The sequence below is a fragment of the Nicotiana tabacum genome, chromosome 15 (genome assembly GCF_000715075.1).
Source record: "Nicotiana tabacum cultivar K326 chromosome 15, ASM71507v2, whole genome shotgun sequence".
NCBI classification, from domain to species: domain Eukaryota; kingdom Viridiplantae; phylum Streptophyta; class Magnoliopsida; order Solanales; family Solanaceae; genus Nicotiana; species Nicotiana tabacum.
Window position 1 is genome coordinate 69,858,819 of NC_134094.1, and position 19,628 is coordinate 69,878,446.

At 38.9% G+C, this 19,628-nt stretch overlaps 1 protein-coding gene across 1 annotated transcript; it reads left to right on the forward strand.

Annotated features, from left to right (window-relative positions):
- The first annotated feature begins 3,232 nt into the window (after positions 1–3,232).
- LOC107786177 (glucose-6-phosphate 1-dehydrogenase, chloroplastic-like) lies at positions 3,233–9,618 on the forward strand. Its single transcript, XM_016607629.2, has 10 exons — positions 3,233–3,652; positions 4,670–4,902; positions 5,948–6,042; positions 6,174–6,288; positions 7,163–7,368; positions 7,451–7,600; positions 7,687–7,807; positions 7,888–8,117; positions 8,200–8,400; positions 9,051–9,618. The coding sequence occupies exons 1-10, from the start codon at positions 3,463–3,465 to the stop codon at positions 9,289–9,291; spliced, it is 1,782 nt and encodes a 593-aa protein (XP_016463115.1). The 5' UTR covers positions 3,233–3,462; the 3' UTR covers positions 9,292–9,618.
- The last annotated feature ends 10,010 nt before the right edge of the window (positions 9,619–19,628 follow it).

Genomic DNA, 19,628 nt, shown 5'->3' on the forward strand with positions numbered 1-19,628 from the left:
CAAGGGGCGTTTATCAACCCCGTATAGTCTGTTATGCCGAGTCACCCGTCATGATGTTGCCTAATATTTCAGGTTGTGCCAAGGCCATCATGAAAATTCTTGCCACAACCCTTATCTGCCAAAGAACCTTGTTAAGCGGCTGACAAACAACCCCCACCCGAAGCATTTGTCGTCCTCGACAAAGTAGCTTCTGTATTTTTCAGCACCACCATAGGCCATATGTATGCAGTCTCATGCTCTTCCTCATTCGGCACATCTTGTTCTTTTTCATCAACAAATAAAGCAGTAAGTCGTTCGAGTTCCGGCAATCCCTCTCCATGTGAGGTCCCTTATAAATAAAATAGCTATCAACTGTTTGTTTTGTCCCTTGTTTGTCAAAGGCACATCACCTTGATTTTCCTTCCCATTGCCATTGCCCTCAATAACATTCCCCTTGCCATTTCTGTTTTTCCTCCACTCTTTGCCTTGTTCTTGTTCTCATTTTTGGACTTTGAAGCAGCAGAAAAATCAGAACTTTCCTGTCCCAATCGAAAATCACGCAAAGCATCCATAGCAGTAATGACACTAGGAAGGTCTTTCACGTTCTACCTTCAGAGTTCCATCTGTGCCCACGTCTGCAATCCATACAAGAAATTGTGCAACTTGTCTTCCTCAGACATGTTGCTTATATCAAGCATCAAAGAACTAAAATCTGTGACATAATTCCTAACATTTACAGTTTGACTCAACCTTTTCAAATGGTCTCTAGCAATCCAGCCTGCATTGTTAGGAAAGAATTGATCCTTCAACTCTTTTTAAGCCCTTCCCAAGAGTAAATTTTAGGCATACCAGCACTTACATTGTTTACCACGCGCGTCCTCCACCAAAGTTTAGCATCGTCCACCAAGTACATAGTTGTGATGTTGATCTTCTCTTCATCTCGCACATGGGCAGCCTGAAAGTGCTACTCCATACCCCACAAAAAAGTTTTGAGTTTCTTGGCACTCCTTGCACCATTAAACTCTTTAGGCTCAGTTATTTTTACCTTAGTACGATCTGCCCCACGATGCGCATCATCATTGCCAACAGCCCGACGCAGCAACCTATTTTTCGCTTTCAGATCTATGCCTTACTGGCTCAGCCTATTCATCTAGGCCTCAATATTGGCGAGACGAGTAACAATAGTCAAATATTGTTCACCCGCATAAGTTCTGACGAGTGCCTTTAATGCAACAACTTTTTCCCTCAGTTCTTCGTTGCCACCAGCCATGTTTCACGAAATTCAGCCACTGAACGTCGTGTCTTTACCCTGACTCTGCCATGCTCTGATACTTGTTGTCACATGGGAGATTTTCTTATGCGCGAGGTTCACCTCCATGTGGCACTCAAGCCCATCACTTGACTTTAGTCTTCCAACACTTAGAATTATTTTAGGAACGTTTGGGACTTAGACAAATTTAGGCAGCAAAGTAACTAAAAGGCACACACGAATTTACAAAAATTTCTTCCTAATTTGTATTAGTAAGTAAATACAAGAACACAACAAATCCAACCCTATGGCCAAGAACAAAGAATACCCTAGTTCCCTGCCTTAGAAAGATTTTCTATCCTTAGGAATAAAACTTAGACGTTTTGGCACCAACAATTCTGCCACAAGACTAAGTCTGCCTTTGGGACTGGCTGTATGCACATTTTTATTGTGCAGTCTGCCCAATTACATTTGGTAGCATCTAAACAAAGCAGTTGACAAGCCCCAACCGCTGGGCAAATCTGAACCAATCAAAAAGACAAGTTACAAAACGTGCCAATCATGGCTACAAGTTAGTTTTTCAGCAAAATAACCGCCCAACTGCCCCATATGCACTGCACACTTGCACTTGCTGCTCCGTTATGCCCAATACTTGCATTGCGCCAAGTCTTGGGGCTTGCTTTGACATCCATCCGTCGTGCCAAGCTGCCCATATGCCTTTGTGCACATGCTATTGCCTTGTATTTGCCATACTATGACATGGCCTTGTCTTGCCTTGCCATGTCTTGGCACTGCCTTGACATAACATTGCCTTGCCTTTGTCATGCCAACCCACACGTTCATGTGAAATGCGCTTTGCCTCTGTCAAGGTGCATTTGTCAACCTTGCATAGTTAGTCATGTCGAATCTCCCGTCATGATGTTGCCTAATATTTTAGGTTGTGCCAAGGCCATCATGAATCCTTTCCACAACTCTCATCTGTCGAGGAACCTTGTCAAGGGGCTAACAGTTGGGGCATGTGAAGAGGAGGAGCATAGATGCCCCATCGATGATGTGCGAGAGGTTGACAGTAATAGGTCAAAGAAGAGGTAGAGGTACGTCGAAGAAGTATTGGGAAGAGGTGATCAAGCAGGACATGACACATCTTAAGCTTACTGAGAACATGACCTTTGATAAGAGTGTGTGGAGGTCGAGAATTACGGTAAAAGGTTAATAATAGTCGAATGATCTCTTCTTCTTTTGTTTTTCTTGCGAAACAGCATGGTTCTAGTTTATATCACCTTATAAGTTTCTTCAACTTCTTCTTCTTCTTCTTCTTCTTCTTCTTCTTCTTCTTCATTATTATTATTATTATTATTATTATTATTATTATTATTATTATTCAATTTACCAGACTGTTATTTTTTTACTTTGTTTATCTTTATTATTCTGCTGTTAATACTTTCTTTTCTTTAGTATTTTCATCCTACCTTTTTTACTTTTGTATTTTTCAACCTGTTTTGAAAATACTTTTCTTGAGCTGAGAGTCTAAGCAACCTCTCTACTTCACACAAGATAGAGGTAAGGTCTGCGTATACCACATCCTCCCCAGACTCCACTTGTTGGATCACACCGAGTATGTTATTATTGTTGTATAACTTATTCTATGTAGGAGTACAAAAATTTAAGCGCACACATATTACTCTAATTAAAGCAAAAATATTTAACCGAGAAATCCATATAGATTGCATTAAAAACGTCATATTGCAAATTGCATCCACTTCTCCACATACCATTATGTTAAGACCTTGATTATAACAAAATTGAACATTGTATTAGGAGAATACATACCAAAAAGAAAAAAGAAAAGAAAGAAAGAAATAGGACAATGAGAGTGACAAATTATGAACATAACCAAAGTTCGAGGGTAAATCAAAACTTCGTAAAAAGCATCCAGGATAATATATGCAATTAGGTAATAACCTAATTTACGTTTTTCTTAATAACCTAATTCCCTTTCCACTTGCCGAACAAATTAAATATTAAATTGGTAGCCAAAGATGTAAGAAGCACCCTTTCGGAGATCTCAAGAGACTAACCCCCCTCGACAAATCCGAAGTCCTCTAACGCCATAGCTCCTCCCCCCTCCTATCTGTCTTTATCTAACAAACCGATTTTCTTAATTCTATCACTGGATATACATAAAGATATTTGTAGATACAGATTCTTCAGATAGAAGTGAAGAAATCAAGAAAATGGTGACCCTTTATTCTTCTCCTTCAACCCATTCTTCTGGGGCTGTTGCTTCTTACTCTAATTCCTCTATTGGGCTCTATAATTATCATCATAATAAGCAGATAGCAGTTTCTTCAATTTTGTCGAGAAAGTTTGGTTCTTTGCAAATTAATCAGAAGCCATTTTGGAATGCCGTTCGCATGCAAGATGGTTAGTTTTTTTGTCCCCTTATCTTTCTTACTAGTTCATATTCAGCTATTTTCTTCTAATCTTTATTAAAAAAAGTTTCTTTTTCCTTTTTCTCTAACAGAAATAAATGCTAAATTTGCTTAATTGTTTGTCTTTCATGTGTTGACCATGCTAAATTGTCCTAATTTTCTTCCTTGTTAGCAAAGTTGTAGGAATCTTGTTCTCCAACAAAAGGGTAAACAACATAAAAAAGTTCTAGGATTCTTTATTGAGTTCACATAATAATGTTTGAGTCTTTTTTTTTTTCTTGTTTCTTCTTTTCCTGATCCAAACAAATGATAAATTTTGGTCAATTGTTTCGATTTTATGAGTTGACCATGCTAAATTTTGTCCCAAATTTTGAGAACAATGAGTTCTCAGGTTCAAATCTCGGCGGAGACCAGAAAATACTAGGTGATTTCTTCCTATGTCTCCAAGACTTGGTGGATATAGTTATCCGATACATGTGCCGGTGGTAGGTGAGATAGGTAGCAGGTACCCTTGAAATTAGTCCAGGTGCGCGAGCGGTAGCCCGGACAACACAATTATCAAAAAAAAAACAATTGTCCCAATTTATTTATGTCTGCAAAGTTGTTGGAGTCTTGTTCTCTAACAAAAAGGAGAAAGAACGAAAGAGTTGTAGGATTCTTTATTGAGTTTACATCATAAAGTTTGAGTTTGTTTCGTTTTTGGTTTTGTGAATTATTCATGCACGGAGTAAAGCTGCATTGTAAGACCCTCAATGTTATTTTTCACGCTATTATCTCTTTGATCAAGATGATTTTGCTTTATCAAAAACTGCAGCTCCTTCTGGGGCTGCAAAGAGAATTAAGAAAAGAAAAAGAGACAATCATTGGGCTTGTTGAGCCAGTTTTCCTGTTGTGTGAAAATAGTGATAGTCTGCTGCTTATTATTGTTCTCGAAAGTGTGTTATAGTAGACCTATTTATATATATATTTCTCTCTATTAGTTTCTTATGTTGAATTTAATGTTCTACAGGTGCAGTAGCGACTCCGCCTAGCAAAATCGAAAATGAAACTCCTTTGAAGAAATTAAAAAATGGAATTTTGCCAGTCGCACCTCCAAAGGAGCAGAAAGATACAATTGATTTCGACAGCAACAAAGCTAAATCAACTGTCAGTATTACTGTTGTTGGTGCTTCAGGAGATCTTGCCAAGAAAAAGATATTTCCTGCACTGTTTGCACTTTATTATGAGGGTTGCCTCCCTGAGGTATGTTCCATATTTATTCAGTTTCATTGAGGTTACTGCTGATTTTAAGGTTAACTGTATATTGTTCATTACTGGATCCACACTCAGATAAGGTAGAAATAGAAGTGGCAAACTGGATAAATTTTACGAGTATCTGCCCGTATTATCCGCTAAAAAATGGGTTGGATATCTAATTTATTAAAAGTGGGTCAAATAAAAACCAAACTCATCAAAGTTAAAGTTGCATACATTTAATTTTTATTTTTCTAAGCCGTAACTAATCAGTCACAACTAATTTCGGCCAGCTTTAATTCTCTATAAACTAATTGTGCTTAATTAGCTGGAAAAATCAATCGAACAAAATGAAGACTTAATTATAAACTGCTGGACGATTATCCTGAGCTATTGAACTCGCAAATCTGATGTTATTCTAATGAGCAATAAATTCAGTTGGTATAGTAGCCAATATGAAGAAACTATAAAAATTAATTAATGGCTCATACAGTAACGAAATTATGGGATTTCACTGTGTTTGTTGTTGTACAGTACCGAAATTATTTATTACAATTATGACTAAAAGTATGATGTTATTTTTAGATATTTTTTGCCAAATATTAGTATTTTTACTTCTGAGATTATAGCTTACATGTGCAAAATATTTAACGTTGCTTCCTAGGAAATGCATGCGTTCTTAATTTCTAACGTTTTATGTAATAAAAAAACCTATAGTTTGATACAACTGTAATATTATAATTTGATTTTAACATCTGAATACAATAAAGGATTTTATTTACAAGTTTCTTATAATAATAGAAAAAATTGCCTAGATTTCTTTTAGGCTAGGAATTCTCAAAAAAATGACAATATTCAAGAAATTATGGATAATATGGATACCCATATTATCCGTCAGTTAATCCATGTTTTATCCATACGAAATATGAGCGGGTCGGATTTTTTATCTGTTTTTCCTAACCCGTTTTTGACCCGCCCATGTTCGACCCCACCCACCCGTTTGCCATCCCTAAGTAGAATGGCTCTCATAAAGTTACCCCTTTTGTTAATGCAGCATTTCACTATCTTTGGCTATGCCCGAAGTAAGATGACTGATGCTGAACTACGGAACATGGTTAGCAAGACCCTTACTTGCAGGATTGACAAGAGGTGTGATTTGCCTTGATCAGTAACATATACATATATTTCCAATTATTCTCATTTTGCATTTACTACATTTTGTTTTGCTTCATGCTTTATTTAGTGAGTGATAGATAATTGTGATTAATTTTGTTATTCAGGGAAAATTGTGGTGAAAAGATGGAACAGTTTCTAGAAAGGTGCTTCTACCACAGTGGCCAATACGATTCCCAGGAAAACTTTGCGGAGCTCGATAAAAAGCTGAAGGAACATGAGGTATTTAACGATGGTCTCCTTTTGAGAGAATTGAGGTTGCAAAATTTTTTGGCGATGTTATTGTTATTGTCAGAGTCCCACATCGGCTCTTTAGGGATAGGAAGGTCTCTTTATATGGTCTTGGGCAATCCTCATTTCATAAGCTAGCTTTTGGTTTTGAGTTAGGCCCAAAATCCATTTCTTTATTATGGTATCAGAGCCAGACCCATCCCAATTAATTGTTTACGTGATGTGGGCCCCTATCTTATGTTGTACACGCTCCAGATGTCTTGGGCGTGCAGGAAGAGGAGGAGAGGGGGTGGGGGTGTTGGAGTCCCACATCGGCTCTTTCGGGATAGGGAGCTCTCTTTACATGGTCTTGGGCAACTCATCTCATGGGCTAGCTTTTAGGGTTGAGTTAGGCCCAAGGTCCATTTCTTTTCAGTCATATAATGAAGCTCTGCGGATCTTATTTAAAACAGCAAACTGCAGTTTTTTGGTTATTCGGTTAGCATTATCAGGGCTTGCAAGTTTAATCTGTCTTGCTAGTTTATCTTAAAACACCCAACCCTACTACCGGACATCTAGTAGGATATAGCAAAGAGGGAACTTGATACTTTTCCTAATATATATATATACACACAGGATGATATTAGCATTATGAATTTTTTGGTTGAATGTGCCATCAAAAGTCATCGTACAGCCTCATACTGTCACGTCTCTCCTTTTTCTGGCAAATGAAAGAGCTTTTTGATGATTGTTGACTTCTGCTGAGATCTTCAGCCAAATCTAGCTCTTTCTTGCAGTTTTCATAATTCTAATGAGTGGTGAAGTTAAATTTAATTTTCTAATTTACTTGCAAGTCTCTTAGCTTTGACATTGATAATTTTTGCAGACTGGAAGGTTTTCCAATCGTCTATTCTACTTATCCATTCCACCAAATATTTTTATAAATGCGGTTCGATGTGCTAGCCTCTCTGCATCATCTGCTCATGGCTGGACAAGAGTCATTGTAGAGAAACCCTTTGGTCGGGATTCTGAATCCTCTGCCGCATTGACAAGATCACTTAAGCAGTACTTGAATGAAGATCAAATTTTTAGGTGCAGTTCTTTGAAGTTGATTTGCTTTTGACCCACTGAAGGAAGAGTACTATTATCCTCATTTCTGTTTTTTTTTCAACAGGATCGATCACTATTTAGGGAAGGAGCTTGTGGAAAACCTTTCTGTCCTTCGTTTCTCCAACCTGATATTTGAACCCTTGTGGTCAAGGCAGTATATAAGGAATGTGCAGTTTATTTTCTCTGAAGATTTTGGCACTGAAGGACGGGGAGGGTAATTCTCTTTCTCAAAGTTGGAATTTAGGTTGTGTGGAACTAGTTTTCAGAACTTCATTCTTTTACTTTTATGCGTGTCTCCAGTTATTTTGATCATTATGGGATAATCAGAGACATCATGCAAAACCATCTGCTTCAAATTCTGGCCCTCTTTGCCATGGAAACACCTGTGAGTTTGGATGCGGAAGATATCAGAAATGAAAAGGTTTTACTCTTTATGACCGATTTGTTTTGGAGGAATTTATTGTTTTATAGTTCCATATCTAAATTCCTATTACATGCCAGGTAAAAGTTCTGCGTTCCATGAGACCTTTACAACTAGACGATGTTATCATTGGGCAGTACAAAAGTCACACAAAAGGAGATGTTACCTATCCCGGTTATACCGACGACAAGACTGTACCGAAGGACAGTCTAACCCCAACTTTTGCTGCAGCTGCTCTTTTCATAGATAATGCACGGTGGGATGGGGTGCCTTTCCTTATGAAAGCTGGGAAAGCTTTACATACTAGGAGGTTGGTGAAACTAAATACAGCTTTCCTTTTCCTTCATATTTTTACTTACCACTTTTATACCATTTTGCTTTTCCTTTGCTAGTGCGGAAATAAGAGTACAATTCAGGCACGTACCAGGAAATTTATACAATAAGAACTTTGGCTCAGATCTTGACCAGGCGACCAACGAGCTTGTTATCCGTGTCCAGCCTAATGAAGCTATATACCTAAAGATCAATAACAAAGTTCCTGGTCTAGGAATGAGATTGGATCGCAGTAATCTTAATCTCCTTTACTCGGCAAGGTATTGATGACAAATGTATAATGCATCATTTCGTACTTGTGACTGTTACTCTGATTTAGGGGCTAAGTTGAATATATAGGAAATAAGACAGCTAGAAAGTTTTTAATGAGTTGTTCGACATACAAGATGCAAGCTAATTTTTATTACTGCAAAGAAAAACCTGCGACTGTAAACTCTAGATTTTCCTTCAGGTGCCTTCTGCTATTCATATAGATGAAAGCTACATTACAACAACACCGACAACTACCACGCCTTAATTCCAAGCTACCTTAAAACATCATTTTTCTTGTTTGAATTTGGATCCACATAGATCAATTGCATGTGTAATGATTAGCTGAAGCCTTTCCCATTGTTTTGATATCAGTACGAGATGATTGCTAGAATGATTGCCCATCATGTCCATGTATCAGATCATGAAATTCACTGCACTTTTTAAATGAACTTCTAAATGGCTGGTGCTTAAGACCATAGCTATTGCAATTTTTTTGGTTCATGTTTTAAAGCTTAAATCTTCTGATTCTTTCAGATAACTCTGATGCATTGCTTCAGCGTAATCTTTGCTTCTTGGCTGAATATGCTCATCACCCTTAATAAACCATGTCATGATACTTTCTTTGTGAAACTATGACTGATTTGTTCTTAATTTGTAGATACTCGAAGGAGATCCCTGATGCATATGAGCGGCTGCTTCTTGATGCTATAGAAGGTGAAAGGCGGCTTTTCATCCGCAGTGATGAGCTGGATGCTGCTTGGTCTCTTTTCACACCAGTGTTAAAAGAACTTGAGGATAAGAAAATAGTTCCAGAATATTATCCCTATGGAAGTCGAGGACCTATTGGAGCACATTATCTTGCAGCGCGATATAAAGTAAGATGGGGTGATCTTGTGTAGACAAGTGATTTCCAGACTTTGCCATCGCTGTAAGAAAACCATATGTAGCCTTTCTACTTCTTTAGCTTAGTATGTCGCAACCAAATTTGTTATACTGCGATTCTAGTACCAAGACTAGCAAAGCGTGAAGTTGCTTGCTCTGAAGGCAGATCAGAGTACAGAAAACAGAAGTAGTGAAACAGGAAGAAGGGGGAATCTGGGTTATTTTAATTGGAATAATTCTTGTTTGTTGCACCGATGCATCACTTGGGAGCAACTTTTTCAGTGTAGCTGTTAGTTGGCCTTGTTAGAATCAATAATGAGAAAAGTCATTGTCATTCATCAAAAGGTTTCAGTATTTATTTTATGCATGCACCTCTCTGATTCCAAATTATACTTCATTTGCGCCTTCAATTATGTGTGCCCTTTGGAGAATATATAAATTATAATGCATGAAATGTACTATCAAGTGGAAGGTTTGTCGCTTTCTTTTAGATGTAAAAATATCAGTATGATTGTTATTATTCGACTGTTACTAAATCAAGGTGCGCAAAGTACTGATGATTTTACTTGTGCATTTACACATATGATTGTGTTTGGGTTTAATTTATTTCTGGATAAACTGGGCTATTTAGTCCCTTATCAGTTTTTTGGTTTGATATCAGCCTCCTCGAAAGATTGTTCTTATCCTGTAAGGTTCATTACCAAATCTACTCCCATGTAAATGGGGAGCTTAGGGGAAAACTATTAGTGCTGCCCCTTAGAGAATTGGTGGCAACAACTTCTTAGCAAAGACAATTTCGTTCTAAACCTCCAGCAATTTCAAGTTTATAGTCAGCCACCTTCACATACTGTACTCTAGCCCAATTAGGACAAATTAAATTTTACTTCAAAAAATAAGATGAAAATCGCCAGCTTCAGTAAGCCCAAAAGAATTCCAAAGGAGCAGAACCAATGGAATTTGTTGTCCCACAAAATTAAACCTGTTCTCCCCTAGGGACTGGTCTTTAAATATTGTCCATATTTTTTATTTTGTTGGAAATTAGGCTTCTTATTCCTCAAGAACACCATAGTTCTTCAATATTGGGAGCTTGAAATTCTTGTTTGGGGGTGGAAACTGAAAGTTAATGATTGATTATTGTTAAAATCACTTGAATATTGATAATTTATGCTTGAATTTTTAGTTCAAACAATGATTTAGTGATTTGCTTCAAAAATCTCAAAACTTCATTGTTAGTCTTTAGAAAGTGTTGAATTATACAAAGTGAATTTTCTTGATTTAGTGTTATTTGACTAAATTGGTGATCGAGGATTGTTTGTGTTGGTATTTGGAGGCTTTATTTCAAATTTGAGATCATTTGAAGCAGATTTGGGGCGGTTTGATAAAAAATAGAATTGCAAATTTGAAAAACACTTCATTGAGCAACACAGACAAATTATGCCAATTTGACAGATGATGAAGAATTTAACAATTTAGATGAAGAATTTAACAATTTGATTGATTATAGATAAGACAGGCACGCAAATCAGGTAGAATTTGGGAACAATTGAACAAGCACTAAGTCATATAAATCGAGTAGAGTTCGTGAACAATTTAACAAATAGGTCGAATTCATATAACACAAAGTCATGCTAATATGGTAGAATTTGGTGAACAATTCAACAATCAAAAAATTTATGTCAATCGAGTATATTTTTGAACAATTAACGATATATTAAATAGTGAATATAGCATAAAATCTACTAATCCGATAGAGAAATTTATGATGAACAATAAGAGTGTGTGGGTCCGAAGGTCATTTCTAAGCATTCAAAAAATGGGACAATATTTTAACACCAATCTCTTACAGTATTATTTCTGTCAATCACCCTTGTTGTCCTGACTTTTTGAGTTGGGCTGAAACATTGTCTTAAATAAATGGGGATACACATCGGAATACATATTTTATTTTCTTTCATGTTCATCTTTTATATAGAATTTGGTTCAGATTTTAATTCATATCTTCACTAAATCATCTTAAAATTGGGATTTAAACTCTTTGAGATGTACTCAAGCTATTCCAATAACATTATCCAAACAAATTTCAATTTTAAAATCTGAAAATTTTAAATTCAAGCTTAAGCGAGCTTCAATGGTTTTTAATGGAATTTTAGCTTTGTATACGGTTAAAATCGAGACAACCCCGATTTTACTATTTGACCGAGACCGGGAGGTTGCATCGAAGGACGGCCTCGTAATGGAACAGACTAAATCACGAGGATAAGGTACCGAGTTCAGAATCGAGGTACTTGTCGACATCGAGGCTAGTAGCGATCGAAGCCAAATGAGACAGACATCGAGCAAGATCGAAGATAGCACAATAATATAAAGGCGAGATATACGTGACTGGTCGAGGATCACGGCGTAAATCTCGGAACGGATCAAATCAGAAACGGTTAATTAGCTAATCATGGAATTTCCTTCTGTAATTAGAATTATACCATAAGTGGAATTCCTCTACTATTTAAAAGGGGGTTCTAATCATTTGTAACACACATTGTTCACAAATATCAAAGCAATATAATTCTCTTCCTCGTTTATACTATTGTTCATCAGCTTGTTATTTTTTAATTGTTCTTACATCAACCAGTTCGAGGGTATCCAAACTTGAGGGTTGAGTTCCATTCTAATACTGGTTTGCTTTACTTTATAGTTTATTTCTGTTATTAATCTTCATATTTATCAATTGGTATTAAGTAAAATTACGTGTCCTTAGAACCACACTACAAGTTTAATTATTATCCAATTTTAAGGGTAAATAGTTTGGCGCCCACCGTGGGCCCAAGGATAATAGTGATTGCTTAATATTGATTCCGATAACACACACTGCTTTACATTTGTTCTCGTAAGAATCTTTGTTTTCAGGATAAACATGCCAAACTCACAAGAAGCACCTACACATGGTGACGATGGCCTCGGATTTCACGGGAAAAATAACAATATAACCGCTCCAGTGATCGAGATGCCTCAGGCTGACCTCGAGGGAGCACCGGAACTATTCAAGAAAAAAAGTTCCATGTGATCGAGGGTGATATGAGATATAATGCACCGCTCGGAAGACCCTGAATTCACAACATGAGGGCGGTCCCCTCAACCCTTCACCAAATGCTGAAGTTCCCAACACCGGATGGAGTAAAAACGGTGTCTGGGGAACAGCATGCTGCCGAAGAGATGTTCGCGGTCGACAAAGTAATATCGGTATCGGCGCTTTCGTCAACAAAGGGATCGGAGTCCAAAGGAAAACATAAAGCTAAATAGCAACCACAACCACCAGCCTCAACTTAGACGGAGAAGCGGGGAACGGACGAGGACGATGACTACTGGACCCCTCGGTCCTTCATAATCCCCGAGGATTCCGATGCCACCAAATCGACAGTCGAAGAGCTGAAGCAGGTCATAATAATCGAGCATCTACCCGATCGAAAGGTATACCTGGGTACGGGGTTAACCCCCGAGCTCAGGGAAAAACTCATTAAATTTATTATCAATAATATGGATATTTTTGCTTGGTCCCACCTAGTTATGATAGGGATCCCGCCGGAGATCACTACACATCGACTGAGCTTGGACCCGAAGTTCCGCCCGATAAAATAAAAGAGAAGGCCCCAGTCTGAGGTAAAACATGCATTCATCAAGGACGAGGTAGCCAAACTTCTCAAAATAGGATCCATTCGGGAAGTAAAATATCCTGAATGGTTAGCAAACGTAGTCGTAGTCCCTAAAAAGGGAAATAAACTTAGAATGTGCGTAGACTATAAAGATTTAACCAAAGAATGTCCTAAAGACTCTTTTCCTCTGCCGAATATCGATCGTATGATCGACGCCACGGTCGGCCACGAGATCCTTAGTGTTTTCGATGCCTACTCCGGGTACAATCAAATACAAATGAACTCGGAGGATCAGGTAAAGAAAATAGAGCTTACCTACGACACCTGGCTTTCTCCGGCGAGCTTTCTATCTTGTGGCTAGGGGTGAAAGGCCAACCAAGATCGGGTTCATCACTAAGTACGGCACCTATTGTTATAATGTAATACCGTTTGAACTAAAAAATGCTGGTGCCACTTATCAACGCTTAGTAAATCGAATGTTTGAAGAACAAATAGGAAAATCAATGGAGGTTTATATTGACGATATGCTAGTTAAGTCCATGCGGGCAGAGTACCATTTGACACATTTGCAGAAGACCTTCGATATACTAAGGAAATACTACATGAAACTCAACCCGGAGAAATGTGCATTCGGGGTCGGCTCGGAAAAGTTCCTTGGCTTTATGGTATCAAATCGGGGGATCGAAATCAACCCCAATAAGATCAAGGCAATCGAAGACATCACAGTCGTGGACAATGTTAAGGCCGTACAAAGATTAACAGGGCGCATAGCCACCGATTCATCTCGAGGTCTTCAGATAGAAGTCACAGGTTCTTCTCACTACTAAAAAAAAGAACAGTTTTGCATGGACCCCCGAATGCCAACAAGCATTGGAAGAATTAAAGCGGTACCTCTCGAGCCCGCCACTGCTTCATACTCCAAAAGTGGACGAGCAACTCTACTTATACTTAGTAATCTCGAAAATCGCGGTAAGTGGGGTCCTAGTTCGAGAAGAGAAAGGTACGCAATTTCCTGTTTACTATGTTAGTCGAACTTTAGGTGAGGCTGAAACTCGGTACCCACACTTAGAAAAATTATCGCTTGCCCTAATAAGCACCTCTAGGAAAATAAAACCATATTTTCAGTGTCACTCGATTTGTGTGGTAACTACTTATCCCCTTCGCAATATTTTGCATAAGCCCAAACTTTCGGGCCGATTGGCCAAATGGGCCATCGAGATCAGTGGCTACGATATCGAGTATCGACCCCGAACGGCCATCAAGTCTCAAATCTTAGCGGACTTCATGGCCGACTTTACGCCATCCCTCATACCCGAGGTCGAAAAGGAACTATTATTAAAGTCGGGTACATCATCGGGGTGTGGACCCTCTTCACACACAGCGCTTCGAACGTGAAGGGGTTTGGGCTAGGCATCGTTTTGAAGCTGCCCACGGGTAATACAATTAGACAAGCTATCAAAACTTCCAAGTTAACTAACATTGAGGAAGAGTATGAGGCCATGATTGCAGGTCTCGAGCTAGCTAAAGGTTTGGGAGCAGAGGTCATCGAGGCCAAATGTGACTCCCTGCTTGTGGTAAACCAAGTCAACAGAACCTTTGAGGTTCGAGAAGATTGAATGCAGAGGTACTTGTACAAACTACAGGTGACTCTACATCGGCTTAAAGAATGGACCCTACAACATGTGCCTTGAGAACAAAACAACGAGGCTGATGCCCTTGCAAATTTGGGGTCATCAGTCGAAGACAACGAGATTAGCTCGGGGACTATCGTACAACTTTCAAGGTCAGTAATCGAATAAGACCACACCGAAATCAACTCCACAAGTCTGACCTGGTATTGGAGGAACAAATATATCGAGTACCTAAAAAATGGGAAGCATCCATTGAATCCTAAGGAATCGAGGACTCTACGTACGAAGGCCGCACGATTCATATTGGCCGAAGATGGAACATTATATAGAAAGATGTTCGATGGACCATTGAGAATATGTTTGGGACCAGGAGATACCAACTACATCCTACGAGAAATCCATGAGGGCACCTGCAGAAATCATTCCGGTACCGAATCATTGGTTCACAAAGTCATCAGAGCAAGATACAATTGCAAATCCCGTCGATGTCAGTTCACATGTCGCCCTAAATGCAAATTTGGGCGTTAATCCCGAAAGTAGCATACGCAGGGAAGTTCGATCAGGTGGTCGAGGTACGCAGGGCAGAAAAGATGGTGGAGTTAGCCTTCAATTGATATTCGAAATGTTACAGGATCAATAAGCCGCTATAGCACAACTACAAAATCAGCACCGAATACCGAGTAGGATCGAACCAGAAGTCATCCACAGGACCGAGCCTATGCTGGAAAGGTCGAGCGCCAATGAATCGGGGACTGATCTCGCCATTATGAAAATGCTCGAGGAGCTCACTAAACGGATTGAATCGGGAGTAAAGAAAATCGAGGCAAATGATAAGAAAGTAGAGACATACAACTCCCGGGTTGACCAAATACCGGGGGCACCACCGATTCTAAAGGGTATGGATTCAAAGAAATTCGTACAGAAGCCTTTCCCTCCAAGTGCGGCACTAAAACCCATTCCGAAGAAATTTCAAATGCCAGAAATTCCTAAGTACTGGGACCACCGACCCTAATGAGCATGTCACTTCTTATACATGCACAATAAAAGGGAATGACGAATCTGTTCTACTGAAGAAATTTGGAGAAACCTTGTCGAAAAGAGCAATGATATGTTACCACAATTTGCCGCCTAAGTCCATCGATTCCTTCGCCATGCTTGCAAACTCCTTCATAAAGGCACATGCCAGAGCAATAAAGGTTGCGACTAGGAAGTCAAACCTCTTCAAGGTGAAACAAAAAGACAACGAAATGTTGAGGGAATTCGTATCTCGGTTCCAGATGGAACGCATGGAACTACCACCGGTCACAAACGATTGGGCTGTTCAAGACTTTACTTAAGGTTTGAACGAACGAAGTTCGGTGGCATCACCACAGCTAAAGCAGAATTTAATTGAATATCTAGCAGTAACCTGGGCCGATGTACGTAATCAGTACCAGTCAAAGATCAGGGTCGAAAATGATCAATTGGAGACCCCTTCCGGTTCTGTTTATCCAAATAGGCCAATCGACAGAACTCAAAGGGATATCGATAGAGAACCCCGGTCGAACAGAGATCGGTATCAACCATACAACGCAGATCGTAGAAACAACGGCCCAAGATGCAATCCCATCCGAAATGATCGAAGGAACGATCGAGGACAGAGCTCTCGAGGGCTCATAAGGAAACGTGGCTTCGATAAACATGCCGATCCCACAGAAGCACCATGATTATCAGAATACAACTTCAGCATCGACGCATTAGGTATTGTGTCAGCCATTGGGAGAAACAAAGATACTAGATGGCCCAGACCCCTACAAACCGATCCATCCCAAAGAAACCCAAATAAAATTTGCAAATACTATGGTACACATGGTCATAGAATCGAAGACTGCAGACAACTAAGGGAGGAGGTAGCCCATCTATTCCTACAATTGCTCCATCATGACAGTGATATAAAAGTTTGTTCACCTCTTCTTCAAGCACACATATTCTAGTGATATTATCTACACAATTTTTAAACAAGTAAGGTTCATTCCATAAATAATACTTTGCATCAGATATAAGCTTTTTTCTTTGCTGGTAAAAGAGATCTTGGGGTATCCACTTTCCAACCAAGTAGTTTGCAATATCTGCAAACCAGGGTGGTTGAGTCACAATTGAGTTAACTGAAAAATGTGTTCATCAGAAAATTCTTCCTTTATCTCACTAAACTCAAGGGGGGAATTTTCTAATCTAGACAAATGGTCAGCCACTTGATTCTCTATTCCTTTTTTGTCCTTTATTTCAATGTCAAATTCTTGTAAAAGTAAAGTCCATATTAACAATCTAGGTCGGGCATCTTTCTTTGCTAAGAGGTATTTTAAAGCTGAATGATCAGTAAAAATAGTGACCTTGGTTCCTATCAAATAAGAGCGAAACTTATCAAAAGCAAACACTACTGCCAGTAACTCTTTTTCTGTTGTGGCATAATTTAGTTGAGCCTCGTTCATTATTCTACTGGCATAGTAAATGGGACGAAAGATATTATCCTTTCTCTGGCCTAAAACAACTCCAACTATTGTATCACTAGCATCACACATGATATCAAAAGGTTTCTTCTAGTCTGGGGACACAACTATAGGGGCAGTTGATAACTTTTCCTTAAGGGTCTCAAATGCTTTCAAACAATCACCTGAAAAATCAAACTTAATATCTTTCATCAAGAGGTTAGTCAGCGGTTTGAAATCTTTGAAAAGTCTTTTACGAACCGTTTGCAAAAACCTGTATGACTAGTTGTGGGATGGAATAATCCTGCTATAAGATTAATTTTATCCTTATCAACTCTTATCCCTTTAGCAGTGATTTTATATCCTAAGACAATTCCCTCAATAACCATAAAATGACATTTTTCCCAACTAAGAAGTAAATTTGTCTCTTCACATCTCTTAAGAACTAAGGTCAAGTGATGAAGACAATCCTCAAATATTTTGTCAAAGAGTGTAAAATCATCCATAAAAAATTCAAGAAATATTTCAGTCATGTCAGAAAAAATTGCTGACATACAACGCTAAAATATTGCAGGGGCGTTGCTGTCACGACCCAAAATCTGCCTAGTCGTGATGGCACCTAACCCAACCGGCTAGGTAAGCCAATTAACCTCTAACTAATTCTAATAACAATTAATAAAGAGATTAAGTAAAGAAATATCTGAATCTTATACATTCCCCAAGGACTGGTAGTACAAATCATGAGTTTCTAAGAATAGAGTTTACAAAGCGGAAATGAAATAAATACATAGTCTGTTTGAAAAGTACATAAACAGAGTTTTATAGATCTAAAGCTAACACGAACAAGAGGCAGCTACAACCGGGACGCAGGTACATCTTCAATCCAAATCCCATCGAACACAGCAACATCAACAACTAACATCTGCATGCAAGGTGCAGAAGTGTAGTATGAGTACAACCGACCCCATGTACTCAATAAGTAACAAACCTAACCTTAGGTTGAAAGTAGTGACGAGCTAGCAGAAAGGTCGGGTACAACACCAATATTCCACAACAGTTCATAACAGCATAGTACACGTAACAAAAGAGTATCTCATAAATAAAAGGCTCAGTCTGTTCACAGTTCCAGAAAAATAGGCATTTCTTTTAAAGTATCTCAGTAAAAATCCAAATCTTTTACCGAAAAAGCCAAAATACGAGTAAGTTTGAACACTGTGATTTTTCCCAAAACTCCTTTCAACAAATAGTAAGATGTTTCATTTTCAGATAGCATGAGGAAAGTACTTCTCTATGCAAACATGTCAAGATACAGGTAAAATCACAAATGTCCCCAAAACTGGCTAGCAGAAGGAAATGCACCTCTATGCATGTATCTCAAGTACGCATGTCAAATGCAATGTATCTCGATGATGAGCTCATGTACTCACACTCTCAGAGTAGTCAATGTCACTGTCTCGCATCCTCTCTCACTATGCTCAATGCTCGGCACACTCAATCACTCAGCGATGTACAATACCCGTTGCAGCGTGCAGCCCGATCCACACATATATATATAGTCGACTGCGCTCACTGGGGGTGTGCAGACTCCGGAGGGGCTCCTTCAGCCCAAGCACTATATTGCTGCGGTGTGCAGCCCGATCCAATATTGATGCGGTATGTAACCCGATGCAATATTTTTGCGACGTGCAACCCGATCCAATAATATATATATATCACCCGAAGGCTTGTTGCGGCCCGATCCATATAAAATATCATCAATATCATATGATGCGGCGTGTAGCCCGATCCCAAAATGTCACTCTCACTCAGGCCCTCGGCCTCACTCAGTCGTCAATCTCTCCAGTCTCACTCAGGGGCTCACAATGCCATGAATCTAGCCCGACAACAATAATATGATGTATCAATAAACAACAATTGAGACTGAGATATGATATGAATGTATGAATATGGCTGAGTACAATATATCAATGAAATCAGTGAGATAACAGCAAGAAACGACCATTGTGGGTCCTAACAATATCAGCATAAAGCCTAAACGTTATATTTAGAATGATTGATAGCTTAACTACTTTATCACATGGTGAAAACACAAATATCAACAAAGTAAGACCATTATACAGTGCCATGGTAACAACAGAGTCTCAATTCACATGGTGCACGCCCACACGCCCGCCACCTAGCATGTGCATCATCTTAATACCAATCACATAACACGTATTTCGAGTTTCGTACCCTTAACACTAAGATTAGAAGAGTTACTTACCTCGAACAAGCCAATATCAATGTCGAGCAAGCCAAACGATGCTCCGAAGATGCCATCCCATGCGTTCCGACCACCAAACGGGCCGAAATTAATCAAATACAACTCAAGTACATCAAACATGCTAAAGGAACCAATCCCGATCGAAAAAGATCAAATCTTGAATCAAAAAGCCCAAAACCGGCCAAAAACTCAACCCGAGCCCGCACCTCGAAACCCGATAAAATTTACAAACTCCAACAACCTATTCAATTACGAATGCAACCATACTAGTTTCACTCAAATCCGACCACAATTCGATGTTCCAAACTCAAAAATTCATATTATGAAACTTTAGGCCAAAACCTTCAATTT

What these genes read in the sequence shown, in the direction of transcription:
- LOC107786177 (XM_016607629.2), top strand. Translation starts at nt 3,463, where the DNA reads ATGGTGACCCTTTATTCTTCTCCTTCAACCCATTCTTCTGGGGCTGTT. An exon ending in TGCCGTTCGCATGCAAGATG is followed by an intron (nt 3,653 to 4,669) that starts GTTAGTTTTTTT and finishes AATGTTCTACAG; the next exon opens with GTGCAGTAGCGACTCCGCCT. An exon ending in ACTTGCAGGATTGACAAGAG is followed by an intron (nt 6,043 to 6,173) that starts GTGTGATTTGCC and finishes TTTGTTATTCAG; the next exon opens with GGAAAATTGTGGTGAAAAGA.